General features: G+C 39.1%; 2 protein-coding genes, 4 long non-coding RNA genes and 4 other non-coding genes across 14 annotated transcripts; 5 read left to right on the forward strand and 5 right to left on the reverse strand.

The window, feature by feature from the left end:
* The first annotated feature begins 4,509 nt into the window (after nucleotides 1–4,509).
* Nucleotides 4,510–4,612, forward strand: LOC147929959 (U6 spliceosomal RNA). Its single transcript, XR_015579048.1, has one exon. It is a non-coding gene; the product is annotated as a U6 spliceosomal RNA (small nuclear RNA).
* Nucleotides 4,613–5,390: 778 nt separating this feature from the next.
* Nucleotides 5,391–6,489, reverse strand: LOC147929960 (uncharacterized). Its single transcript, XR_015577542.1, has 3 exons — nucleotides 6,354–6,489; nucleotides 6,234–6,276; nucleotides 5,391–5,705 (listed from the first exon to the last, which is right to left on the reverse strand). It is a non-coding gene; the product is annotated as an uncharacterized LOC147929960 (long non-coding RNA).
* On the reverse strand, nucleotides 6,342–6,444 carry LOC147929961 (U6 spliceosomal RNA). Its single transcript, XR_015579059.1, has one exon. It is a non-coding gene; the product is annotated as a U6 spliceosomal RNA (small nuclear RNA).
* A 1,829-nt stretch (nucleotides 6,490–8,318) lies between the features above and the next one.
* On the reverse strand, nucleotides 8,319–9,789 carry LOC147929962 (uncharacterized). The gene is made up of 5 exons (XR_015578309.1): nucleotides 9,508–9,789; nucleotides 9,195–9,396; nucleotides 9,013–9,102; nucleotides 8,874–8,918; nucleotides 8,319–8,634 (listed from the first exon to the last, which is right to left on the reverse strand). It is a non-coding gene; the product is annotated as an uncharacterized LOC147929962 (long non-coding RNA).
* Nucleotides 9,790–9,939: 150 nt separating this feature from the next.
* Nucleotides 9,940–11,735, forward strand: LOC147929963 (uncharacterized). Its single transcript, XR_015578310.1, has 2 exons — nucleotides 9,940–10,506; nucleotides 11,072–11,735. It is a non-coding gene; the product is annotated as an uncharacterized LOC147929963 (long non-coding RNA).
* Nucleotides 11,736–13,536: 1,801 nt separating this feature from the next.
* On the reverse strand, nucleotides 13,537–15,630 carry LOC147929964 (uncharacterized). 2 transcript variants are annotated; one of them, XR_015578308.1, is made up of 8 exons: nucleotides 15,334–15,622; nucleotides 15,187–15,252; nucleotides 14,620–14,719; nucleotides 14,356–14,472; nucleotides 14,205–14,273; nucleotides 14,095–14,138; nucleotides 13,903–14,019; nucleotides 13,537–13,834 (listed from the first exon to the last, which is right to left on the reverse strand). It is a non-coding gene; the product is annotated as an uncharacterized LOC147929964 (long non-coding RNA). The 2 variants fall into 2 exon arrangements; XR_015578307.1 differs by lacking the exon at nucleotides 14,095–14,138 and having other exon boundaries at nucleotides 15,334–15,630.
* Nucleotides 15,631–15,809: 179 nt separating this feature from the next.
* LOC147929965 (U6 spliceosomal RNA) lies at nucleotides 15,810–15,911 on the forward strand. Its single transcript, XR_015579082.1, has one exon. It is a non-coding gene; the product is annotated as a U6 spliceosomal RNA (small nuclear RNA).
* Nucleotides 15,912–19,854: 3,943 nt separating this feature from the next.
* On the forward strand, nucleotides 19,855–19,957 carry LOC147929966 (U6 spliceosomal RNA). Its single transcript, XR_015579070.1, has one exon. It is a non-coding gene; the product is annotated as a U6 spliceosomal RNA (small nuclear RNA).
* Nucleotides 19,958–21,504: 1,547 nt separating this feature from the next.
* Nucleotides 21,505–24,034, forward strand: LOC147929967 (beta-glucuronosyltransferase GlcAT14B-like). 3 transcript variants are annotated; one of them, XM_087481864.1, is made up of 5 exons: nucleotides 21,505–22,186; nucleotides 22,268–22,962; nucleotides 23,059–23,134; nucleotides 23,224–23,339; nucleotides 23,441–24,034. In XM_087481864.1, the coding sequence occupies exons 2-5, from the start codon at nucleotides 22,308–22,310 to the stop codon at nucleotides 23,947–23,949; spliced, it is 1,356 nt and encodes a 451-aa protein (XP_087337990.1). In that variant the 5' UTR covers nucleotides 21,505–22,186; nucleotides 22,268–22,307; the 3' UTR covers nucleotides 23,950–24,034. The 3 variants fall into 3 exon arrangements, with proteins under 3 accessions (XP_087337990.1, XP_087337989.1, XP_087337988.1); XM_087481862.1 differs by having other exon boundaries at nucleotides 21,611–22,186; nucleotides 22,482–22,962; XM_087481863.1 differs by having other exon boundaries at nucleotides 21,507–22,962.
* LOC147929968 (syntaxin-123) lies at nucleotides 24,019–25,548 on the reverse strand. Of its 2 annotated transcripts, none has more exons than XM_087481865.1 (2): nucleotides 24,776–25,548; nucleotides 24,019–24,631 (listed from the first exon to the last, which is right to left on the reverse strand). In XM_087481865.1, the coding sequence occupies exons 1-2, from the start codon at nucleotides 25,261–25,263 to the stop codon at nucleotides 24,202–24,204; spliced, it is 918 nt and encodes a 305-aa protein (XP_087337991.1). In that variant the 5' UTR covers nucleotides 25,264–25,548; the 3' UTR covers nucleotides 24,019–24,201. The 2 variants fall into 2 exon arrangements, with proteins under 2 accessions (XP_087337991.1, XP_087337992.1); XM_087481866.1 differs by having other exon boundaries at nucleotides 24,510–24,640; nucleotides 24,776–25,396.
* Between the last annotated feature and the right edge of the window lie 37 nt (nucleotides 25,549–25,585).

Genomic DNA, 25,585 nt, shown 5'->3' on the forward strand with positions numbered 1-25,585 from the left:
TACAGCTCCTCCTCCTAGCATAAATACATAACCGGAAGTGCTCTTCCGATCATCTACATCCCCTGCATAATCACTGTCCACAAACCCAACAAGCTCCTTCCCTTCTCCATGCCTGTATCTAATACCGTATTCAGTAGTTCCTCGGACATACCTTAGGATTCTTTTTGCTGCCAACATATGAGCCTCATTGGGATTCTCCATATAGCGACTGACCAAATTTACTGAGTAGATCAAGTCTGGTCTAGTTGCTGTCAAATACCTCAGACTTCCCACAAGTTGCTTGAATGTCGTAGAATCAACAACTTCACCAGCTCCCGCTCTTGACATTTTGTGACCAGGCACAATCGGATTTTTAACTGCATTGCAGTTCTCCATACCATACTTCACTAGTAACTCCTCTGCATACTTCTATTGGCTGATGAAAATCCCTCTGTCATCCTGAACAACTTCGACCCCCAGAAAATACTTCATCTTACCAAGATCTGTCATCCTGGTATGGGGATATCAAAGGGATATCATCAGAAGTATGGGGTGGATTTTCATGAGGTCTTTGCCCCAGTTGCCAGATGGGATACAATCAGATCAATTCTCTCCTTAGCTGCAGAAAACAATTGGAGAGTGTTTCAGCTTGATGTGAAGAGTGTCTTTTTGCATGGAGAGTTGGATGAGGAAGTCTATGTGGAGCAGCCAAAGGGATTCATAGTAGAAGAAGAGTCTAGTAAGGTTTACAAGCTGAGGAAAGCGTTGTATGGGCTTAAACAAGCACCAAGAGCTTGGTACAACCGCATTGAAAGTTATTTTCTGAAGGAGAAGTTCGAGAAAGCTTACTGTGAGCACACACTGTTCGTAAGTTCGAGAAAGCTTACTGTGAGCACACACTGTTCGTAAAGAGGAATGGAGACGACATCCTCATTGTAAGTCTGTACGTGGATGATCTGATCTACACAGGTAGCTCACTCTCAATGCTGGAAGAATTCAAGAGGTCGATGATGATGGAGTTTTCGATGACAGATCTTGGTAAGATGAAGTATTTTCTGGGGGTCGAAGTTGTTCAGGATGACAGAGGGATTTTCATCAGCCAACATAAGTATGCAGAGGAGTTACTAGTGAAGTATGGTATGGAGAACTACAATACTTGTATCTTCACCAACATAGTAATCTTTCATCCAAACAGGTGCTTGTTGATTTCTTTTTGCTTCAGCAACTGCAGGTACTTGATTGGAGCTGATATGTTGAGTCTCTGCTTCGTCTCCACCTTCTTCTTCGTCATTCTCTGCTGCATCTGGCTCTGCAGCTTCATTAACATTCTCCATCTCCGTATTCTCTTCTCCATCTTTTCCTGTCTCCAACTCGTTCCATGCTAGCTCACTGGTCTGCAGATCATTGTCCCAATTCCAGCCTCTAGTTTCGTCGAAATGCACATCCCTACTTATCACAATCTTCTTCGTTGCAGGGTTGTAAAGACGGTACGCTTTAGATTCTTTGCTCAGCCCGAACATTACACATTTGACGCTTTTCTCGTCTAGCTTGATCCTTCTTTTCATACGGCACTAATGCAAACGCCACACACCCAAAGATCTTTAAGTGCTCCACCGATGGTTTGTGTTGGCTCCATTTTTCTTCAGGTGTGATGTTTCCTAACGCAGCCGATGGACATCTATTCAAAATGTGAACAGCGTACTGAACAGCCTCAGCCCAAAACCTCCTTGGTACAGACATCTCCAACAGCATACACCTCGTCATGTTCATGATACTCCGGTTTTTCCTCTCTGCAACATCATTCTGTTGTGCTGTGTACGCAGCAGTGAGTTGGCGCTTGATTCCACTCTCCATACAGTAGTCTTCAAACGCCTTTGAATTGAATTCTCCTCCTCTGTCTGTTCTTAGACAAACCAGAGCTTGTCCCAACTCTCTTTCAGCTCCTGCTTTAAACTCCTTGAAAGTTTGCAGAGCTTCTGATTTTTCTGACAACAAAAATGTCCAACATTTTCTGCTATAGTCATCAATGAAGTTGATGATGTATCTCTTCCCGCTCTCTGACACCGGAGTAATAGGTCCACATATATCGCTGTGAACCAACTGCAGTGCTCGTGATGCTCTCCACTCGTTCCTCTTTGGAATGCTATCACGGTTCTGCTTCCCCTTCAGACAAACATCGCAAGTAACCTCTGCTTCCTCTAGACTTGCAACTGGTAATCCGTTTACCATCTTCTTTTCAACTAGAGTCTTCAATCCTCTGTAGTTGAGATGACCAAATCTCTTGTGCCACAACTGTTCTGCTTTTCCGATCACCTGCAGGCACTTGCTTTCTTCCACTTCTTTTGCCTTTCTCACTGCAGCATAGATCACAAACATTCGATTTTTGGTCATGTTTGAAAACATTACCATCGCATTAAGCTCCTTGTGCCAGACTTCATACACGTCATCTTCTATGACCACTCGCAGCCCCTTTTGTTGCAACTGACCCAAACTGAGCAGGTTATTTCTTAGGCCAGACACAAAGTAAACTAATGTGATCACTGTGATGGTGCCATTGATTTCCAGACGCAAGCTTCCCATTTCCTCTACCATCATTCTTCTATCATCACCAAGTCTGACATTTTGTCGAAAAGTGTCATCAAGCTCAACAAACCACTCCTTTGTGCCACACATGTGGTTGCTACAACCTGAATCTAGGAACCAGACATGCTCCTCTTCTCCCTTTTCAATGTCAGACGACATCGACACCATTTCTTCTTCCATCTCAGCATAATTAGCTTCTTTATCCCATTCTGGACACTCGGACTTGTAATGTCCCATTTTGTGGCATTTGTAGCACTCCACCATCTCCTTTGAAGTGCTTCCACGCCCCCTTCCTTGATAACCACCTCGACCTCGTCCTCGGTTTGGAGAACCTCCTATGCCTCTGCCATAGGTTGGTCTCCATTGACTCTCCACCTTCAGGGCATACTCCTCTCCTCTGTGTTTGCTTAGATTCTGCTCGTGCACCATCAACGAGCTTTGCAGTCCATCAACTGACATCAACTTGATGTCATTTGATTCTTCGATGGCACATACTACGTATGTGAACTTTTCCACCAAAGTTCGTAGGATTTTCTCCACCACCTTTGAATCTGGCATGTCTTCTCCCAAATTTCTCATGTTGTTGGCAACCTCCATCACTCTTGAGAAATACCCGTCAATGTTCTCACCATTCTTCATTTCAAGGATCTCAAACTCTCTGTGCAACCTCTGCAATTGTGCGCTTTGAACCCTGTCATTGCCTTGAAATTTCTGCTTCATCGACTCCCACAAATCCTTGGAAGTCTCCTTCTTTGTGATTGTTTTTAAGATGGTCTTGTCGATAGACGCAAACAAGTAGTTCTTTACCTTGTGATCCGTGACTGTTTTCTCCGCCATCTCCGTTCTCTGTGGTTCAGTAAGGATCACATTTCTCTCTTGCCGTGGAATCCCAGTCTCAATGAGATCCCACCACTCCTTTGATTTGAGCAGATTCTCCATGAGCATCGCCCGGTGTTCATAGTCCCCATTAAACTTAGGCACGATCAATGTGTCCTTCTTACTCATTCTCTCTGTGTTTGTTTTGATTAAGAAAGGCTCTGATACCACTTGTTAAAAACAGATCGGATAACTTTGTGGAACAGAGCAAGACTTTTTTCGTAGAGTTCAAGCTGTTCCCTTCAACTTCTGAATCCACACTCTGTTTTGTAGAGTTCAAGTTGTCATCTTCAACTTCTGAATCCACACTTAGTTTTGTCTTCTTCTTCTTACTTTTCCTCTTCATCTTATTGTCTGTGTTTTCTTGAGCTCCCAAATCAATCTCATCCAGCTTATTCATGTCATCAGCATCATCCAGTGGTTTCTCCTCCCCTTCAATCCCTTCATCAACTTTGGAGCTTTCACTGTTTCCTATCACATCACCCTCAGATTTTTTCATGCTCTTCTTCTTCTTCTTCTTCTTCTTTCCACCATCCTCAGATTCAGAATCAACCCTTATCTCCTTATTTTTCATTTTCCCATCATCCTCAGCTTCAGAATCAATCCTTTGCTTCTTCGATTTCTTATTCTTAACTACAACGTCGTCACCCAATTTCTCTCTTTCACACCCATCCTTTGTCTCTCGGCTTTGCTTCTTCTTCTTCATAGAAATGTGCTCGGGAACTACTTCTTCTGCGGTTCCCACAGAATCGGCCCTAATGTCACTCATCTTCTTCTTCTTCTTCTTCTTCTTCTCCTCAGCAATCTCAGTTTCCGGCGGATGTTGTAAGATACAAAACCCTAATCAGACAAATCGCCGCGCCGTTAGCTTCTTCTTTAATCGTTTCTGTACAACGGTGTCGTTTTCCTCAATCTCTACAAAAAATTAGAAAGAGGCGTTTTACTTATTTTAATGGGCCTTTTTAATAGACGAGCCCATTTAAGCTGTTAATTGAATCAAAAAACTCCCACATCGGTTCGAACAGGAGACAAAAGCTGTATTTAAATAAGGTTAGAGTCGGGTAAGTGATTGTCCCTTCGGGGACATCCGATAAAATTGGAACGATACAGAGAAGATTAGCATGGCCCCTGCGCAAGGATGACACGCACAAATCGAGAAATGGTCCAAATTTTTTTTTTCCTCGATTTTCTGATGATGTAACCCCATATCTCTGTTGTTGCAGGCTAGGCCTGGGCATTCGGTTAACCATTCGGTTTCGGTTCGGTTGTATTCGGTTTCGGTTATTTTGGATATAGTAATATAGTAACCATTTGGATATTTATGAAATTTCGGTTTAGTTCGGTTCGGTTTCTTTCGGTTCGGTTTCGGTTTGGTTATTTAAATAAATAACCATAACTAACATAAATTATATTAACATTAACCAAATAAACCAAATATAACCAAAACTAACCGAATATAACCAAAATTAACCAAATATACAATAACAAAAATACAAAAAAGGGAAAAATATTGATTCAATTTTACAAAATAGTATTTAACTTTGTAAATTCAAAATAATAACATTTACATATATTGATTATTTAAAATATTTAATTGTTTTGAATCTAGAAATAATTTATATTTTAAGTTTATTTTATAGTTTTGCATAATATTAAGTATATAATATTTGATATCTTCTAGGTTTTCGGATATTTCGGTTAACCATTTAATTGTCGGTTCGGTTCGGTTCGGTTTCGGTTAGTTTGGATATAGATTTTTACTAACCATTCGGGTATTTGAAGAATTTCGGTTCGGTTCGGTTTAGTTTTTTTCGGTTCGGTTTCGGTCGGTTATTTGGTTATCGGTTATTTTGCCCAGCCCTAGCAGGCTTTGATATTCGTTGTCTAGAGTGTTTGTTCCCCTTACAACTCTTATGATCTTCTAGTTTGTTCTACAGTCCGGACCTCCTGTGTATTGGATTTCAAAGCTTAAACTTAAAAGAATTACAAACACAGAGCTAAGTTTTACAAACATAAGAAGGAAATTTTCAAAGAACAAAGATCACAAAGCTGAAAACTGAATTCCCCATTAGTTGAAAGCAAGCACAATAATCTTCTTCTCCTCTAGAGCCAATTCACAAAAGCAACCGGGAAACACACAACTTAAAGCTCATATCCTAAGGTTGTGACTCTTGTCTTTGCTTTTAGTTTCCGTTTGTTGTTGCTGTTGAGACTGAGAACTGAACTTCTCATTCAGTGCTTCTTTGCAATTCAGTAGATTCCTGAGTCTGCTCCATATCCATAAACCAAATTTTCAAAACAGTGAAGGGATTAAATTCACTCAGGTGCAGAAATTTCAGAGAAGAGATAGAGAATAATTGTCTCTTAAACACCTAACCGAGCATTAAAGTCTTCATCTTTAAACAAAGGACACTGTGAGATTAACAACAACCAGTTCAAGGGTTTACAAGATTACCATAATTTCAGAAACTAAAGTCTTCAAAACCCATAAAGAAAATGGATTAAATAAAGGGTATGTTGCAAATTCAACGGAAATTACAAAATTACCAATTGCAAAGTAATAGTAAATCAATTTTAAAGTTGATCCAATGATCAAAAAACCAATGCACCAGCCGAAAAAGAAAAGAGCTTGTTAAGTCCTACAATTAATCAAATGTAATGACAGAATCGAGTTGAAGAACCGAACTGAGAACAAGGATAATGCTTAGAGTCTCACTCTTTTAAGCATCAAGATACCTAACACAAGCAGAACGACCAATGCAAGTTAGAAAGCATAGGAGTTCAAAAAAACTTACCAGAAATGGAAGTAAATCCACTGGACTAAAGAACAACAAAACCCTGCAACAACGAACATTATTTGATTCTCTAGGGTTCGTCACAATTTGGGGATTTTGGAAAAAAAAAAAAATTTGGACCATTTCTCGATTTGTGCGTGTCATCCTTGCGCAGGGGCCATGCTAATCTTCTCTGTATCGTTCCAATTTTATCGGATGTCCCCGAAGGGACAGTCACTTACTCCACTCTAACATTATTTAAACTCAGCTTTGGTCTTCTCTTCTATGCGATGTGGTATTTTGGATATCGGTTAAAGCTTAAATGGGCTCGTTTGGTAAAAAGGCCAATTAAGATAAGTAATAGGCCTCCCTCTGATTATTATTCTTAGAGATTGAGGAAAACGACGCCGTTGGTTTTGTGACGTTAGCTTTAACAAAATTTAGAGCTAAATTTAAAAATCTAAGTGACTTGTGTGGTTTGAAGTTTGGAAAAAAAAAAAGACTTTGGGATGTTGCTAAATGAGTAAATGTTATTGTTACATTGTTACTACATATCTGATTTGGCGAGAACCTATGGGGGTAATCTAACTAAATCAGTCAACCTTTAGATTTACAGTTATATCAGAAAAAAATCGAAACATTTGCAAGAACCGTCTCCAAAATCATGTCAAGAATAAGGTCTACTAAGACTGCTCCTTTGGACCTCTCCTACGTACCATACTAAAATACTCAACGTTTAGATTGAGATCGAGATGGGGACATTGGTGCATTTGGGAGAAGAATATTGTTGTGAATAGCTTGAGAAAACTCACTGTGCCCTACAAATGTAACTAAAGGCTTTTGATAGAACATTATTTCTGCGCGTCCAAATGTCCAATCAAATGATTCGGCTGGTAAAAAACCTGATATTTTCTTGGATAGCGATGATGATATTGATTTTGAAGACTGATGCATTGGCAACGTTTTTGCTTCTGATCTTCTCGGAGGCACTCACTCTGTTTTTGTACCAGTACTATTTGTTTCTTGTGCGACAAGTTTTCATTTATGGACTTGAACTCATTCTTCTCTTCTGCATTTGAATAGTTCTTGACTCTTGACTAATAAGCTATTTATCCATCGTTCCATAGGCTTTAAGAAATTACACAAAATGAGAATACTAAAAACAGAATCTTTAAGACTAGAGTGAACATCTGGTCCAATCACTTGTAGAAAATGTTGATCCATGGTTTGGTCCTCTGAGTTGCTAGTGCGGGTTCGTCGTTGGACCACTCCTAACAGCTTGATTAAGCTTGGATTCTGATGTGAAAGCTGAGTAACAAGACTACCTGATCCAACATCTTCTTCAGGAGGCATCATCATTTGAGACGTTTCAGAGTCAAAAAAAAATTGTACTTGAAATACTTCGTCAGTGAAAGAACTAATTAATGTACTTGAAAGAGTACTCGTTTGCTCCAATCTTTTGAAAGCATACTTTAAGCAAAAGATACGTTGCCTCCAGTCTCATTTGATTTCGGAAAAGGATTTGGTCAGAAGTTCATAGAACCATCAAAAGGTGAGTGTATAACTGCAATTCAAAGACCTTTTCAAATTTCAGACAAGTGATGAAAAATTGTCTCTCTAACACCTAATAAGCATTAAAATCTTGATCTTTTTGGTGCATATAAACACATGACATTTGCTAAGAGATTGACTAAAACCAGTTCAAGGGGTTGAGAGGACTACCAGCATTTCAGAACCCGAAAAGGGAATGGACACAATGCAGAGAGAACTGTGGGGAAAATTCAACCAAATCTACAAACTTGAAACTCGCAGTAAAAAAGTTAGCCAGTGTCTTAGTTGACGACGATCTGAACATCCACTTGGTTCTTATAGTTTCACCTTTTGAGTCTACAAGATCCAAAGAAACTAACTCTGATACTTACACATTTAGTTTCACCTTTTGTATCCTGAGTCTCTCTCTATATCTCTCTTTTTCTCTCACATGAATTTAGGCATTAGGCAAATGTGTAAGTTAAATATGTTGATGTAATCTTTTGTTGTTGGAGTCCGAAGCTTTTACTTTTGGTAGAGACAAGAGGAAGAAGCTGCATAGCCAAAGGATAGGTTGTTTGTATGTCTATAGCATTTAACATAAAAGCCTCCTTGGATTGTCTTTGATTTGTGAGGCTCTCTTTTAAAGATATTGTTAAAGCTTTCATTAGTTTTAACAAAACAATATACAGTAAGTATCCACCAATTCAACAAATTTTGGTGGCCTCCTGTATATATCGTCGTATGTAAAAGGTGAAGGCTTACTCTATTTTTTCACCTTTTCTCTTGTGCTTTTCTAGATAACACATGCTTCTTCTAAGATTTGATTAGTTTTCTTTTTCTTTTTAATGTGTTTCTCTTCCAAAGTATTTTTTGAGATTTGCTTGGAATCCTATCAAGCAATGGAACAAACGTTGATTAGTTCCTTTTAAAAGAAAATTGGCTCATTAATGAAACTTGAAGTAATTAGAGAAAAAAACATAAATTAAAGCATGAGAACTATTGTAAACACATCTGGAATTTTTGCCATTCATATTGTTTCTCTTTTGTGGGCAAAGAATTAATCTTGAGAGACATGCAAGTCAAAGAAAGTGATATGAAAACTATTTAAATTTATTCATAAAAACAAACCTTGGAGAATTAGGCATGCCTTTATACTCTGGAATTAGCCGCAAACTGGATCAAAAGTGAGTGAATATCATATACATCAAAGTTCTCAGTAAATGAAACTAAAGTTAAAACAAAAAGTTCAGAACTTTAAGATGTAAACCTGACGGATAGGACCAGCCAGAAGATATCTCAAGTTCTCAGCAAGAAGACCAATCTCCGTTGTTATTTCAGAACAAAATCTCTTCCATAGCTATTCAAAAAAACAAAGACAAATCAACCCAAATAATCTGAAGAAAAACAAACCCAGGATTTAGAATTAGAAGAGAAACAAAATCAACGAACCTTGGAAGATTCACGACGAATGTTAAGCGTCATCTTATTCTTGTTGATGTTGTTGTTCTTCTTGTCTTGTGACAATCAGTTCATTAATCAACCCCCCCCCCCCCCCCCAAAAAAAAAACTTAATTTTCCAGAACCTTCTCCTTTCAATGGTGATCCTGTAACTCGATCTTTACAAAATTTCTTGATGTAAGGAACTGTGGTTCTGCAAATTCAAAACCCCAATAGAGAAACATTTGGATTGTAGAAAAATACAATAAGAAGAGGCAAGCGATAATGAAACCCTAAAATCAGAACAAAGCTTTAATTTTTTTACCTGATCAAGGCAAGAAGAAACATGAATAAGAAATAGAAGAGATGAGAGCTTTTTGTATGAAATCATCTGTGTTTTATTGCTGAAGAATTGAGAAGTGGACATAATGAGATCGTGGGGGAAGAAGGGAAGCGTTGCAGTTTTCAATCGATTTTTTTTTTTTTTGTTAAATTAAATTAAATTGTTTTAATAAGTGTTTTTAAAGCTAAAATAGCCGAAGATGAAAATTTGAGAGATGTCAGAAGGAGAGAGCTGCAGTTAATAGAGAACTTACTTGTGAATTATACGATAGAGATTTGAATATTGCCGAAGGATCTTATGCTGATCATAAGAGTAATATTTGATATAGAAGATAATTTGTTATTACAGAACCAAAATCTAAAGACAAGAATCCGTGCTCTTCTTTTACATTCCCTTTTTGGACCACACAAAAATACGTTCCAAAAGGATGTAAATGCTATTGTTACATTCTAAATAGATTGGGAAATTAAGAGTAACGGAATATACTTGAGAGACCTCTCAGTGGGAAGGGAAGGCACTGAAACTTTCAGTTCTTCTTCTTCTTCTCTCTCCCTTCCATAGTTTTCAGTTTCGATCTATAAAGTTTCCAACTTCGGATGGGTCGTAGTTTTTCAAATGGGAAGTGGAAGAGATAGAGACGACCCTTTATCATTTACCAGCAATCCATCAACGGCATCGTCTCCGGTCACTGTATCTGACTATCTCGACACCTTTCTCGGCGAACCCACTTCTCGCTCCGGTAGTTTTCAGAGCGAAAGCTTACTCGGTGTAGGCGGTGGAGAGAGAGCATCAACGACGCTGATTTCGGATTCGCTCGTCCTGATTTCCGATCGGAGCAACTCGCTGGAACTGTACAGTTTTACGAGAGGCATGTTTTCTTTTGCTACAAAAATCCCTCTGTTTGGCCTGCTAGGATCGAGGCTGCTGAGTTCGATCGATTGCCTAGGTTACTCTCTGCCTGCTAGAAAGGGTAAGAAGGAGGTGAGCTTTCCTAATCTGCTATTTTCTGATTCCATCTTCATCGGATTGATTCAGCTTGTTTGCTGTTGTTGACTTGAATCTATATTCCAAGTTTATTGCTTGATTCTCAATTTCTCATGGATTTAGGTCTGATTGATTGAGTTTGATCCATGGCTTTGTGATTCGAACTTATTTTTCTTCCTTTTGAGAGTTCACTCTCCCAAATAGGGAAAAAAGCACTTGCTCCCAAATAGGGAAGTATATGTTTGGGTCAAATTAGGTAAAAGTGTCTATTTCTAGCAAGATTCTATAGATAAATAACATAATAACTTGTTTGCTGAATTCAAGATGGGATCATTAAGAGCACGCAGCTACGGTTTTTTTGAGCTTTAATGTGCAGTTTCTTTACTCTTATTTCATGTGCTATGTCAGTTTTGAATTTAAGTGGAGATGGCGTCTCTAATGGATGTTAATTGATTGTTTATCATTGGATAGTCTTATGAGGCCTTACAGGTCTGGCATTTTATGATATTTTAAGCGCCGTGGCTCATGTTTTTATTTTTCCTTTTCGTCCATTGCTCTGTAGACTCGACTCACAATATGTGAGGGACATGATGGAACAGAGACATCCAGCGGTGATGTATAGAGCTGTCAAATGGTCCGTCCATGGACCATTTGGGCGAGTCCATCTGGAATTCCAGAGGCTTACCCGTATCAAGATCCAGAGGCTTACCAGATGTACATGTACCCATATCAACATCTAGTGCCTAACCAGCATAACTTCTATCAACATCCAGTGGCTAGCCAGCAGAACGTGTATCACTATCCAATGGTTGACTCGAGAATGCCGCAGTTCAGGAATGTAGCTAGAGGACAGCCAAGATCATTTGGTAGAGATCAGAACTATTTCAACCCACGACAAGCACGGCCTCATCTGAATCAACAAATACTGCAATGTGTGCCTCAAACGCAACAGCCAAGGCAGTCTCAAGGATTTAACGCTAGACCACCTTCTGAAGAAGGTCAAGATCAGTAGCTGCAGCCTATGTGAAACGATATTATCTATGGTTTTCAAGTTTTTCTTTTTCACTAAAACACTCTCGGAATGATTTTTGGTAACTGTAATTGAATTGGTGGTGATGACTGTTTAGTCAAAAGATCTATTCTCAAGTATGGTGGAAGTGGAACAATGAAGAGTTCTCTTCTAAGTCTTCATTATCCAAATCCAAGTTAATTTTCAATACTTTTCACTGCTGACTAAATGTTCACAATAGTCTTAAAGATTCGCTTTTTAGAATTCCCAATTTTGTGTAGTTTCTTAAAGATTATGAAACGTTGGATAAACAGTTTAGTCAAGAATCCAGAAATATTCAAATGCAGAAGAGAATAATAAATACAAGTCAATAAATGAAAACTTGTCGCACAAGAAACAAGTAGTACTGGTACAGAAACAGAGTGAGTGCCTCCGACAAGATCAGAAGAAGAAACGTTGCCGTCCAATATCATCATCGTTATCCAATAAAATATCAGGTTATATTCACCAGTCAAATAATATGATTGGACGGGAAGGAATTATATTATTTCTAAAGCCTTTAGTTACATTTGTTTGTAGGTTACAATGATCAGTTTTCTCCAGTTATTCACAGCAATAGCCCCATCACGATCTCAATCTTCTCAAGTTTTTCTGCACATACATTTCCAAACGCATCCGCAATCGCAGACGCAGCCTCCACTTGGTAGTTAGAGGGTCAGTGTGTGTGGTCGTGTGGTACTTACTTAGTAGAGGTCCAAAGGAGCAGTCTTAGTAGAGTTTAATTTATTCTTGACATGATTTTGGAGACATTTCTTGCAAACGTTTCGATTTTTTCTCATAATACTGTAAATCTAAACGCTGAGTGTTTAGTTTTTAGATTACACCCATACGTTCTCTCGCCAAATCAGATATTAGTAAACACTTAGCAAACATCACAAAGTCTTTTGTTTTTTTTTTTCAAACTTCAAACCAAAGGTATAACATAAACAAATGCTCTCATTAACAATTTAAAAGCTAACGTTACAAAACTAACGTCGTCGTTTTACTTAATCTCTCTACGAACTACGTATCAGAAAGTGATGGTCATTACTTATGTTAATGGGCCCAATAGAAAAAGAAAGTAGCCCATTTAAGCTGTTAATTAAATCAAAATAAAATACCACATCGCGTAGAGTAGAAGACAAAAGCTGAGTTTAAATAAGGGAATTTGGCCAGAAATGCCAGTTTTTCTAATAAATTTGTCAAAAATACCAATTTTGTTTTTTCTTTTGAGAAATGCCATTTTTCGTACATGAGAGGGGGGATAATACAAAAATAGCCTTAGGCTGTTGTCTCAGTAATTTGCACGCGAAAGAATTCAAAGACAAAGAAAATTTTGGATGTTTTGTCGATATTAATGAGGATGGGACTGGTATTAATGGCAGCGACATTAATGAGAAAGATCTGTAGTTGTTTATGAGGCAAATTTAATTAATTAATTGTTGTTAATGAAAGAAAAAGTAGTTAGAGATAAGAGTAAAGAGATAGTTGTAGTTAATGAAGTATAATGGATCTCTAAAAATAAAGAGATCTGGTAAAAGACATTGACGAAGAGAAGGAGGAGTAGGTGGTGGTCGGAGAAGCAGATGCAGAGGGACATACAAAGTTGTCTATCAAGGAAGAGAACAATGTGGACATTGTTACTGATGATGTAGATGGCACAATGTCGATTATGTGTGGACAAAGGTCAGGAGGGAATATGGTGTCTGCATGGAGTGATGATGTTTTGTCTATCGATTATAGACATAATGGTGAGCCGAAATGGTCTATCGCCAACTGAAATGGGAAACCCGTCTGGAGAAGCAAACCATAGAGAAGAGGGGGAGGGTGGATCTGATGAGGAAGATATTGATGATCGGAAAGATATTGATTGGATTCAACTGTAGCTAATTTAAAGGGACTGGCAGGTTAGGCGTGTTTAAGTTTTGTAGCCTTTTAATGCACTTGTTTAGATAAAGCAAGGGCATTAAATTGTTATAATGAGGTAAAGTCGGTCCACTCTTCTAACATTTGTTTAAAAGACAAAATGTAGTAGCGAACGAAAGACAAAGTACATAACCGTAACAAAAGGACCGAAAAAAAGAAGAGGGCCAACATAAGGTAGACATAATAAGTTCAATTCTTTAGTGAGACAACAAACTCTTGGTAGACATCAACATCGTAGGACATACGTAGTTGGTCCACCATTTCTTATGTTAGTCCTTCAGGCGTGATTTTTTGCGAATGGAGCTCGATATACTTTACGGCCAGTGGACCACAATTGTCGGTCCTGTCATTCTGGTAAACATTCTCCAGTATTTCATAGCTAAACACGTTTGATAGACAAAGATGGGGTGAACATGTACCTTGAATACAAACTGTTGTCCACTAAGGGATCCCGAATAAGAGAAGGGTTTGCTTCATTGGGAGACTTACAATACGAAGATGGCTGGACATTAGCAGTCTCTAAGACATCGACCGACCTGCAATGGGGAGAACATAAATAATGTGTAATTCACAAACATGTTCGGGTAGACAAAGATTGGGTGGACATGTACCTTGAATTCGAACTGTTGTCTATTAAGATTGGGTGGACATGTACCTTGAACATAAATATTGTTTAATTCACAAACATGTTCGGGTAGACAAAGATTGGGTGGACATGTACCTTGAATTCGGACTGTTGTCTATTAATGGATCCCTTACGTTTGCAGCTGCTTCTGAGACCTCCGCCGACCTACAATGGGGAGAAGGTTTTCTGGTCTTAGGACAGAACATAAATACAGTGTAATGGACAAAAGGTTTGGGTAGACATATACATTGAGTTCAGAGTGTGGTCCATCAATGGAGCACCGATACCAGAAGGGGCTGCTTCGTTGGGGGAATTTCAATCAGAAGATGGCTGAACAGTAGAAGCCTCTCCGACCTTGCACGACCTGCAATGAACCCAAATATGGTTTGATAGACTAATGATTCGGTGGACAATAAACATTGATGGCGGATCCTAGTCCGACATTAAATGCCGGGTCGATAGAAAAATATTTGGGTAGACATGATTAAAGAAAAATAATGGGCATAACTACCTTCGTTGTTGGTTTGTGTCGTCCGAGTATAACAGATCCCTAGATAAGTAGCCTGAAATGGGGAGGAATTGGATTACCAGCACAAGCATCTTCATCACACCTGTGGGGACAAGAACTGAGGAGTCATTCACAGACCCAGTTACACAAGTCTTTGAAAGTTGGAAGGAGAAACAATATAGATGGACAACGACTGGTAGACTAACTTGGTGGACACAAAAGCTATAACCAATATAGTCTACCTAAAAGCTTAAGAAGTTAAACAGTTTAGATGGACAAAGAAGAAGACTTGCGCAATAAAGTCTACCAAACACTTTACACTAGTTGGACGGAGACAAACTATAGATGGACCACGACTGGTGGACTAACTTGGTGGACACAAAAGATATAACCAATATTGTCTACCAAAAGCTTAAGAAGTTAAACATTCTAGATGGACAAAAAAAACATATTTACGCAAAAAAGTCTACCGAAAAATGCCCACTGGTTACATGTCTATCAAAGCGGTTTTCAACGTTACGAACAACAAAACACAGAGGAAGAGGAGGGTTGGTTGGCCAACAGAGTTACCTGCGTCCGGCAGTGTCAGTAAGATCTCCCTCACTAATTACGGCATCGGATATCTGAAAGAGACCACTGAAACAAATGAAAGTAAGGGCAAAGCTGACAACAACATAAAATATATAGAATTTAGGGCAATTTCGACCGAAATCATACCAATCGTCGGGGTTTTTCACTTCGGAACGAGTTTCCGAGACTTCCCCTGTCGCGGTCGCCGGGTCCAAAGGTGGAGGATTGGCCAATCAGTTTCGAGTTTGTAACACTTTATTGGCTCTCGGAATAGTACGACGGTTGTCGGAATATGAACGAAAGTTAAAAGTCGCAACAACGGTGATCTTTTATTTGAAGACAAGGAAACTAAAGAGATTTTTTAGAAGAGGAGAGAAAATTGGTTCAATAAATCGTGGAAGGGTTGCATTCCCCAAGGCTATAATTAACTGGTCTTACAGCTTTAAGTCACTTCATGAACAATTGGTTTTTCTTTTTAATTTTTTTTCTCTAGCCCGACGCTTCATCAAGAGTCCCCTTATTTGAGGGCAAAGGGGTCTTCTTCCGTAGACAGTGTGGCAGGCGGAAAACGAGTCATGTAAAATGGCATAGACGAGAAACTTATCTATTGTTCATGGCATAGTTAACACTTTTCTATGTTAGTGCCGAGTAAGTGATACAGAGAAGATTAGCATGGCCCCTGCGCAAGGATGACACGCACAAATCGAGAAATGGTCCAAATTTTTTTTGTTTCCAAAATCCCCAAACTGTGATAAACCCTAGAGAATCCAATAATGATCGTTGTTGCAGAGTTTTGTTGTTTAGCAATTGGGAGTTTTGTAATTTCCGTTGCATTTATCTCAGTTCTGCAACAAAACCTCTATTGGGTCAGTTTCCTTTTTGGGTTTTGAATACTCTTATGTTTCTGAAATTTTGGTAATCTTGTAAACCCTTGAATAGGGTTTGGTTAATCTCTTCACAGTGTCCTGTGTTTAAAGATGAAGACTTTAGTACAGGTTAGGTGTTAAAGTGACAAATTTCTATCTCCTCGCTGAAATTTCTGCACCTGAGTGAATCTAATCTCTTCATTGTTTTGAAAATTTGGTTTTAGGTAATGAGGAAAGTGTACAGGAAGCTGGTGTAAATTAGAGACCCATTAGCGAGGCTGAAGATACACGTTTAGGGTGTTGTAAATTGACATGAGACCCATTAACTTCTTGCATTTGAATTGACAGAGTCAGAGTGTTCTTGTCTCAGGTAAACCTGCTTAAACCCGAAGAGCTTGGTTCTTGTAGTTTCACCTTTTCAGTCTTCAAGATCCCAAAAAAAACTAACTCCACTAATCAGGACAACTACTAGCCTCTTATGGATATGGAGCAGACTCAGGAATCTACTGAATTGCAAAGAAGCATTGAATGAGAAGTTCAGTTCTCAGTCACAACAACAACAACAAAGGGAAACTAAAGCAAAGACATCAAAAGAGTCACAACCTTAGGATATGAGCTTTAAGTTGATTCTGCAGCAAAAAGAAAGAGAGACTTTTTGTGTTTCCTGGTTGTTTGTGAATTGGCTCTAGAAGAGAAGAAGATTATTGTGCTTGCTTTCAATTGGTGGGGAGTTTCAGTTTCCAGCTGTGTAACCTTTGTTCTTTGAAATGTTCCTTCTATTGTTACATGGGGTGTTTACAAGATTCTTTGCATTTGTTTGTACTTCCAAAGTTTGTAAATCTTAGCTCTGTGTTTGTAATCCTTAAAGTTTATATAAGCTGTTTTTGTAATTGTCTGAAAACTTTACAATTACCAATTAAAGTGAGGTCCAATAAACCGGACTTAACCGAACCTAACGGATCCGGTTTTATGTAATTGTAATTTGTACTTTTACACACGTAGAAACGCAAGTGGAGAGAGAGGAGTCGGGCTTTAAATACTAAAATGCTTTGTTACATTTACTATCTTCGCTAATTCCTCTGCTTCTCTTGCGACATGTCTGAGTTTATCGATCAAGATGATCCCAAGATGGAAGCTTTGAATCTTCGAGAAGAAAGTGTGAAAGAGTCTGAAGATTCTACGCAAGTTGTCTCTGTTGCGCCTGCTTCTTGTTCCGCCATTACTGAAGCCAGCAATAAAACAGATGCTTCTTCTTCAAGAAACCGTGACGGTTGTGAAACTGGCCAGACAACGATGGCATATAAAGAAGACGACGATCGCAATGATGGTGATGATCCCAAGATGGAAGATATGAATCTTCAAGAAGGCTCGAATCCGGAGCTTTATGATGATGGTGCCGCTCAGGAATCACAAGTGGAAAACTCTGAATCCAACATGAAAACAGATTCTTCTTCTTCTTCAAGAAACAGTGAAAGTAGTGAAACTGGAGAGACAACGATGGTAGCTGAAGAAGGTGATCGCAATGATGGTGATGATGAATATGAGTCCATGGTAAATACGAATTGCGTAGATACTTAATTTCCAGTTCACTTAATTTGCAAGTATGTAAGATAGATGCTTAAATGTGGAATCTTGGTTACAAATGCAGAGCGATGAAGAAACCAGTAGTCTTGTTACTCAGCCTCCTGAAGAAATTGTTGGATTAGGTACTCAGCGTCATCGTTCTGTCTATGACAATGTTGGATTCAGTAGTCTTGTTACTCAGCCTTCACATCAGAATCCAAGGGTTGATCAGATTGCTAGGAGTGGTCAAGCGATGAACCCACATCAGCAACACACAAGACCATACCGTGGATCAGCATTGCATGCAAGTTATCAGAACAATTTCAGGCAACCTCTTGGTATGCAGCAGCATCCGATGGCTAACCAGTTTCACAATCTAGTCCCAATGCAAACTCAGATGTTTAATCCAGGGCTTGCACCTGCACCATGGGGACCACAGAACACATATCATCAGCATCCGATGGCTAACCAGATTCCAAATGTAGTCCCAATGCAAACTCAGATGTTTAATCCAGGGCTTGCACCTGCACCATGGGGACCTCATAACACCTATCAGCAGCATCCAATGGCTTACCAGTTTCCCAATGTAGTTCCAATGCAACCTCAGATGTTTAATCCAGGGCTTGCACCTGCACCATGGGGACCTCATAACACCTATCAGCAGCATCCGATGGCTTACCAGTATCCCAATCTAGTCCCAATGCAAACTCAGATGTTTAATCCAGGGCCTGCACCTGAAATATGGAGGGTTCAGATCACATATCAACAGGATTCCATGGGGATTCAGAAGTTTATGCCATGGCATGTATTTAAACAGCTGGACAGCCCATTGCCAATGGGGCCAATCATGTCTCCAGTGCTGGCTGCGAGGGATAGTGGCTATGTAATTGAACAAAGATTGATCAGTAGGGGAATGAGGCCAAGACAGGATCCAGTAATGTACCCATATCAACATCCAGAGGCTAACCAGCAGAACCTGAGATTGGGGCAATTCTTTAGTGAAGATGTGTTTACTACAATGAAACCAGATGGACAGCGAAGAACGTTTGTTATAGTTCGGAACCCTCTAAACCCACAACAACGCAATTTCGTGTACATAGATGCTGTATATGTGAGAGCACCACTGGCTGAGGTGCATCGTATGGTGCAACTTCATAATCAAACGCAACAGGCAACGCTGTCTCAGGAGGTTGACGGTCCAGCATCTTCTGAACAAGGTGGAGATCAGCAGCAGTCTCAGGAGGTTGACGGTCCTGCGTCTTCTGAGCAAGGTGGAGATCAGGTTGACGGTCCTGCGTCTTCTGAACGAGATCAGCAGCAGTCTCAGGAGGTTGACGGTCCGGCATCTTCTGAACGAGATCAGCAGCAGTCTCAGGAGGTTGACGGTCCGGCATCTTCTGAACAAGGTGGAGATCAGCAGCAGCCTAGGTAAAACGATTCTTGACAGTTTGACATGTTTTCCAAGTTTTTCTTCTCTACCAAAACTCTCTCAGATTGGTTTAGTATTGAAAAAGTCTGGAACAAGCAAAGAGTAATACACCATTGTTATGATACTAAAGGTTCACTCTACTAGTCTGAAAAAGTTGTCTTTTTTAGAATGCCCATTTTGTGTAAATCTCCTAAGGATTCAGAAACGTTGATCAACTGTTTAGTCAAAGATCTAATCAAAAGTGAAAATTGCAGATGAAGAAAGCTATACTCTTCTCCATCGTTTAGTTAGTAATTCGATTTTTGATCTCCGAAATACGAAAAAGGGAGTCAATTTCAATCCTTTTCAGTGAAAGCGCAATCTAGTATTCATAAAGATTCACCTTTTTACAATGCCCAGTTTTGTGTTATATGAATATCGAAATGAGACTCAGAGAGATATCGAAGGATTTGTGAGAAAAAAGAAAGAAACAGAGCTTACAGAACCCACGAGAGAGATATAGCGTACACAGTCTGGGTTTGGTTGATTTAGGGATTTGATGGTTTTGAATTTGGGGATTATGTTTTCTTCTCTGATAAAACCGTAAATTTCGCCAAGTCACAGCCAAGATTTGAGTTCTATTCTTCACCGTTGATATTGCTACGTGTATGTCATCCGACGGATCGTGCACCTCAGAAAGCAATGTTGATGGGCCTAAAAAGAATCAGAAAAAGGCCCACTAAAGCTGTTAACTGTATATAAAAAATCCCACATCGCTCAGCTGGAGACATAGAGCTGTGTTTAAATAAGGTTAGAGTCGAGTACATGATTGTCCCTTCGGGGACATCCGATAAAATTGGAACGATACAGAGAAGATTAGCATGGCCCCTGCGCAAGGATGACACGCACAAATCGAGAAATGGTCCAAATTTTTTTTTTCCTCAATCTTCTGATGATCAAACCCTAGATAGATCCATGTTGTTGCATGCTTTGATGTTCGTTAATGTGTGTGTTCCCCTTTACAACTCTTATGCTCTTCTAGTTTATCCTACAGGCTTGCAGCAAAAACTCTATTTGGTCACCTTTTCAGGTTTGGAGACTCTCGAGTTTTCGAAATTCTGTCAACCCTCAAATTGGTTTTGGCCAATCTCTTAGCAATGTACAAAAAAAAGATCACAGCTATAATGTCGGTTAGGTGATATAAAGACAGTTTTAAATCTTCAGTCTGAAATTGTTTGCACTTGTCTGAATCAATGGTAATAGGGTTTTAGGGAATGTGGAAAATGCATAGAAAGCTGGTTTGGATCAAAAGACACAAGAGACACAAGACATAATAGGGTGGAGTGGAGAAACAAGTTTCAGAGACAATTGATGTTCACTGTTTTTAAACAGTTTTGGCAATTTAACTGGATGGTTCTTCTTATGTGGTGTGGATCAATTGTCCTTAAATAAATGTTACAACTTTAAGTTAAGAAGAATCAAATGATTACTTTGTAGAATCACATACCCTTAAGGTCTTTGACTCAACGAAGATGATGTTCTAGTTGAAAAAGATGACCTGAGACTACTTGTCTGAGACTGGTTTACTCTGTTATTTAAGTAAACTAGGAGATTGGCTTTGTTTCAGTCTCCAATGATTATATTTAGTTAATGTAATACAGTTATAAGGATAACTACTATCCTCTAATGAGTTTTAAGATTGTGGTTTAGCCTTGTGATTCAGGTGAATTGCAGTAAGTCCGTGATGATACCTGAAACCAATCAGAAAAATCAGATGGGCAATTTTTCCCCTATATAGCCCCAAGTCTAGCTGTACTACCGGCAGGAGCAATTCATGAGTGTTCAGTTGTTGTCAATAAGACCAAGTCAGCCATGAACGTTTGCTGTAAATCCGAGCTAGTTCAACTAGCAACAACACTTTAGCCTCCCCATAAATTGATTCACCCCGCTTCTCCCAATGCAATAGGCAGAAACACCATGGCCTTAGCTATCAATGAACAATTTGAACAAAAAAAAAAAAAAAAAAAAGCTATCAATGAACAAATGATGTAACTTTCAGTCTTATAGGCAAAACATATCTCAGGAGTTTAATGCTGGACTGTCTTCTGACCAAGGTCAAGATTAGCAGAGCAGTTGACATGATTTCCAGGTTCCACACTTCCAACTTTGGTATATCTGACTTTTTATTCAAAGTTTCTATAAACGTTTTGAAGAATTTTTATACTTAGCAAATGACCCATTAATTATTAGTATCTCCCTAATCAAATATATTCAGTTCAAAGTGAAAAAGATTCAGTACTTCTTCAAGATTCTCTTTTAACGTTGTCCACTCTCGTGTGCGGTCGTGTGCTTGTGCTATTCTCAAACAAATCCACCGGCCCGGCTACTAAACACGGCGATAGTTTCAAGCGAGTGTACGGTCACGCGCTTTCTGATTCAACGTTTACATTAAAGATTCAAGATTAAGCTAATCCCATAATTAAAAGGGGAAAAAAAAAAGACATGATGATTAATTTAATGAGATTGATATTGCCAACAAAATAAGCTATCATTCATCTCTCTACGGAAAACACTGAATTTTTAAATTAATCACTTTTTTTGATTCTTCGTCTCTGTTACCAACGCTTCGGTTTCTCATTTTCTCTCTTCCGACAGTTCCGAATCTAATCCACAAAATCAGTTTCTTTTCTCGAAGAAATTGAAATCTTTCTCCTCTTCTGTCTCCCTCATTAAAATCTTTGTCTTTGTCTGCAAAAAAAAAACCTTTGAGAACTCTGATGCTTTCGCCCTAATTTGATCTGCAGCATCATCTGTCTTAGTCCAAAGGACTTGTCTTGTTATGTTTTTATTAAAAGGATACAAGACTTAAACTTTAAGCATAGTTGATTGTTCTGTTCTTGAAGCTCCGGTTTTAAAGTCATTAGATCTGACCTCAGCTTAGGACTAAACAAGCTTTTTTATCGCTGCCATGCCAAAAGCCATAAACAGTAGTAGTAAAAAAAACTTTTCTTTTTATTCGGTTGGTGCATTGGTTGTTGGTGTTCTTATCAACTTTCGTCTTCTATTAATTAGCTATTCTGGTTTTGTCACTTTCGTTGTGAGTTGCCCAAATTCTGAAACTTTGCTGCAATATCTCTATTGGGTCCGGTTTCCGAAAATTCTGGTAATTTCTATCAACTCTTTAGTGTCTTTATTTGTACAAAAGATTAAGACTTTTGATTTGATCTCCTTGTCTGAAATCAAGTTTAAGATAGGCAAAGCTTCTGTGTGTTCTGGTGACGGGAATGAAGAAAGTGTATAGGAAGCTGATTTGGATCAGAGACCCATTAACAAGGGTGAAGAGACACTTTAGTTTACATTCAGGGTTTAGGGTATTCAGATATAGGAAATGGATGTTCCCGTTTCTAGCTAGCTTGGTTTTGTCGGTTACTCTCTTAATGTATGTTCTTTATGGTCAGTTCGACAGTTCTTTTGTGGAGGAAGAGCCATCATTGTCTTTTGAGAATGTCTCTGAAGAATCAAATGATTACTTTGTAGAATCGCATTTTAGAAAGTCATTGAATCCGACGAGGGGGGATTCGAATTCTTCAGAGGTTCCTAGGTTAGCTTATCTGATCTCGGGGACGAAAGGTGATAGTCATAGGATGATGAGGACTTTACAAGCTGTGTATCATCCAAGAAATCAGTATGTTCTGCATTTGGATCTTGAAGCTCCACCTAAGGAAAGGCTTGAGCTTACAATGTCTGTGAAGAGTGATCTGACTTTTCGTGAAGTCGAGAACGTTCGTGTTATGTCTCAGTCTAATCTGGTTACTTATAAAGGCCCTACGATGATTGCTTGTACGCTTCAGGCCGTTGCGATTTTGCTTAAAGAAAGCTTGGATTGGGATTGGTTCATCAACCTTAGTGCCTCAGATTATCCTCTCGTTACACAAGATGGTTAGTTAGTTAGTTAACTCAAATGCCTTTATCCTCCTGAATTAGTGATTTTGCTGTTTTGGTCTTTGATATAGTATTGGTGTTTTTCTCTTGCAGATTTGTTGTATGTCTTCTCAAATTTGTCTAGGAGTGTCAATTTCATTGAACATATGAAGCTTACCGGGTGGAAACTGTAAGTAGAAACTGATATAGTAACTTACTAAATAATTATTATTCCTGAAACAGAGAAATAAGATTTGCTTCTCATGGTTTTTTTTGTAGGAACCAGAGGGCCAAATCAATCATTGTTGATCCTGGCTTATACCTATCGAAGAAAACTGAAATTGCTTGGACTACTCAACACCGTTCAATTCCTACATCTTTCAAGTTGTTCACAGGTTAGCTAGCATCTTTCAACTCTACATTACATAAACAGGTCTTATGGATGAAAGAGAGAGATGGTTTATTTATTTATCTGTCTTGTCTTTTAATCTTGCAGGCTCAGCGTGGGTAGTTCTGAGCCGGTCTTTTCTTGAATACTCAATCTTGGGATGGGATAATTTCCCGAGGACAATCTTGATGTACTACGCCAACTTTGTATCCTCTCCAGAAGGATATTTCCACACACTCATATGCAACACGGAAGAGTTCAAAAGCACGGCGATTGGGCATGACCTGCACTACATTGCTTGGGACTATCCTCCTAAGCAACACCCGAATTCTCTATCAATGAAGGATTTCGACAACATGGTCAAAAGCAACGCCTCTTTTGCTCGAAAGTTCCACAAGAACGATCCTGTATTAGACAAGATCGATAGAGAGCTCTTAGGCCGCACTCACCGGTTTTCCTCAGGAGCTTGGTGCATTGGTAGCTCTGAAAACGGCGCTGATCCGTGCTCTGTTCGGGGGGATGACTCAGTTTTGAAACCAGGCCCTGGTGCTGAGAGATTAAATGAGCTTGTTCATACACTTTTATCTGATGAGTTCAGAAGAAAACAATGTTCATAAGATGTACTGATTCAAGCTAAAAAAAATTGTACATTCATTTTGTTTTAGTTCTACACATAGGTTACCATATAAAGTTATACAAAAAGATCCAGGTCGCCGAATTTTTTTCGATATAAAGCAATTACAATAGCAAGAATATGTTGATAGAGCTTCAAATTTGAAATCTTGCTTCAGCACTGGATTCAATAACAAGAAATTGAAAGGGCTCTAACAAAAAGAGTTTGAAGAAAACAATATGTTTCCTTTTTGAAATCAAGGTTTAAGTACAGTTGTAAAGAGGATTGGGAAAAGAATCACAATAACAAGTACGATAGCGAGGATAATGGCAATACAAGTCCATTTCCTCGAGTTCTTCTGAAGTACTTTAGCTCCTTGCAATTGATCAGTCCCTCTCATGACGAAAGAGCTCGCCTTTGAGACATTTGATTCGATGTCATTGAGCATATTCCCTTGAGCTTCCACAAGAGCAGCCATGTCAAGGAACACTTGGTGCAGCTCTAACAGGCTCCGTTCTATCTCCTTAACCGTGTCGTGTCGTTCTTGAATCTCTGATAATGTGTCCATGATCTGTCCACGACCTTGCTCTTGTATTGCTTTTTGGAGAAAGCGTTCGCTCTCTCCGCTTGATATTAGCTTCTCGACCGTCTCTTCATCCGCTTTTTGCCCCGTTACAGTAAAGTACCTTCAAAGTCTCAACCAAAAACACACAAAACTTTACCATCTCTTAGTTCGGAAGATCAAACTTTTTTGTAAAAGGATTTGATATTTGTTGATAGAGAGTAATACCCAAACGAAAGAAAAAGAAGTAAGATCATATAAAACTTACCGTCTCTCGACTGTTTCTTTATACTCAGAAGCCATTTTGGTACGTAGTCTCTGAAAATCATCCATCATGTCTTTAAGCTTCTTCCCCAATCCACTAACGACCGATGTTCTGGTCCGATCAGCAGATGATCCAGGACCACAGCCAGAGACTTTCCTCTGTGCAGCATTAGATTTCTCCAAAGCCACAAGCTTCGACTTTATCATCTTGACACGTTTCAAGACCTCTGTAACACTCGAATCCATACGAGCACGAAGCTTTTTAACGGCCTTGGAGTCATGTACGGTCTTGGACTCTTCGTTAGCGTCTTGGAGACGCTTATGAATCTCATCGACAGCTTTCATGTCTTCTTTAACACTCTCCACATATCCGAAGAACTCATCGAGGTTGCCTGAATCCAGAGAAGCATTTTGAGATTCGATGTCATCGAGTTGGACTTGATGGTTCAAGTCTGTGTATCTCTTGAATGAGCTTGAGATCAGATCGTTCATGGCGACGATCAAGAAATCAGAGAAAAAGGGTTTGTTTTCTTAATTTCTTGAAAATGGACAGAGGAACATTATGGTGGTTTAAATGATTGACTTTAAGCTAGATAGACCTTTTGAGAGCTGTCTGAAAATGAATGCAAAAAAATACTAAATAGGCATTGGATGAGCTGTGTGCTTAGAACCAGTCAAGAGGGTCTAAAGACTAAGGAAGACTTTGTTAAGAAGATGGAATGTAATCACGACATTATGATTTGGTTGGTACCATGTTGCAGAGACGTGGTCTCCATTACCAATCAAAGTTCTGTGGGAAACATGGAGCCCACTT

This window comes from Camelina sativa, chromosome 13, assembly GCF_030686135.1.
Source record: "Camelina sativa cultivar CO46 ecotype springtype chromosome 13, ASM3068613v1".
In the NCBI taxonomy this organism is placed as follows: Eukaryota; Viridiplantae; Streptophyta; class Magnoliopsida; order Brassicales; family Brassicaceae; genus Camelina; species Camelina sativa.

Coding starts and splice junctions, on each gene's coding strand:
- LOC147929967 (XM_087481862.1), top strand. CDS start 21,992: ATGCCAAAAGCCATAAACAGTAGTAGTAAAAAAAACTTTTCTTTTTAT. Junction 22,187..22,481: donor TCCGGTTTCCGAAAATTCTG/GTAATTTCTATC, acceptor CTTTATGGTCAG/TTCGACAGTTCTTTTGTGGA. Junction 23,135..23,223: donor AAGCTTACCGGGTGGAAACT/GTAAGTAGAAAC, acceptor TTTTTTTTGTAG/GAACCAGAGGGCCAAATCAA.
- LOC147929968 (XM_087481865.1), bottom strand. CDS start 25,263: ATGAACGATCTGATCTCAAGCTCATTCAAGAGATACACAGACTTGAAC. Junction 24,632..24,775: donor AAAGAAACAGTCGAGAGACG/GTAAGTTTTATA, acceptor GAGACTTTGAAG/GTACTTTACTGTAACGGGGC.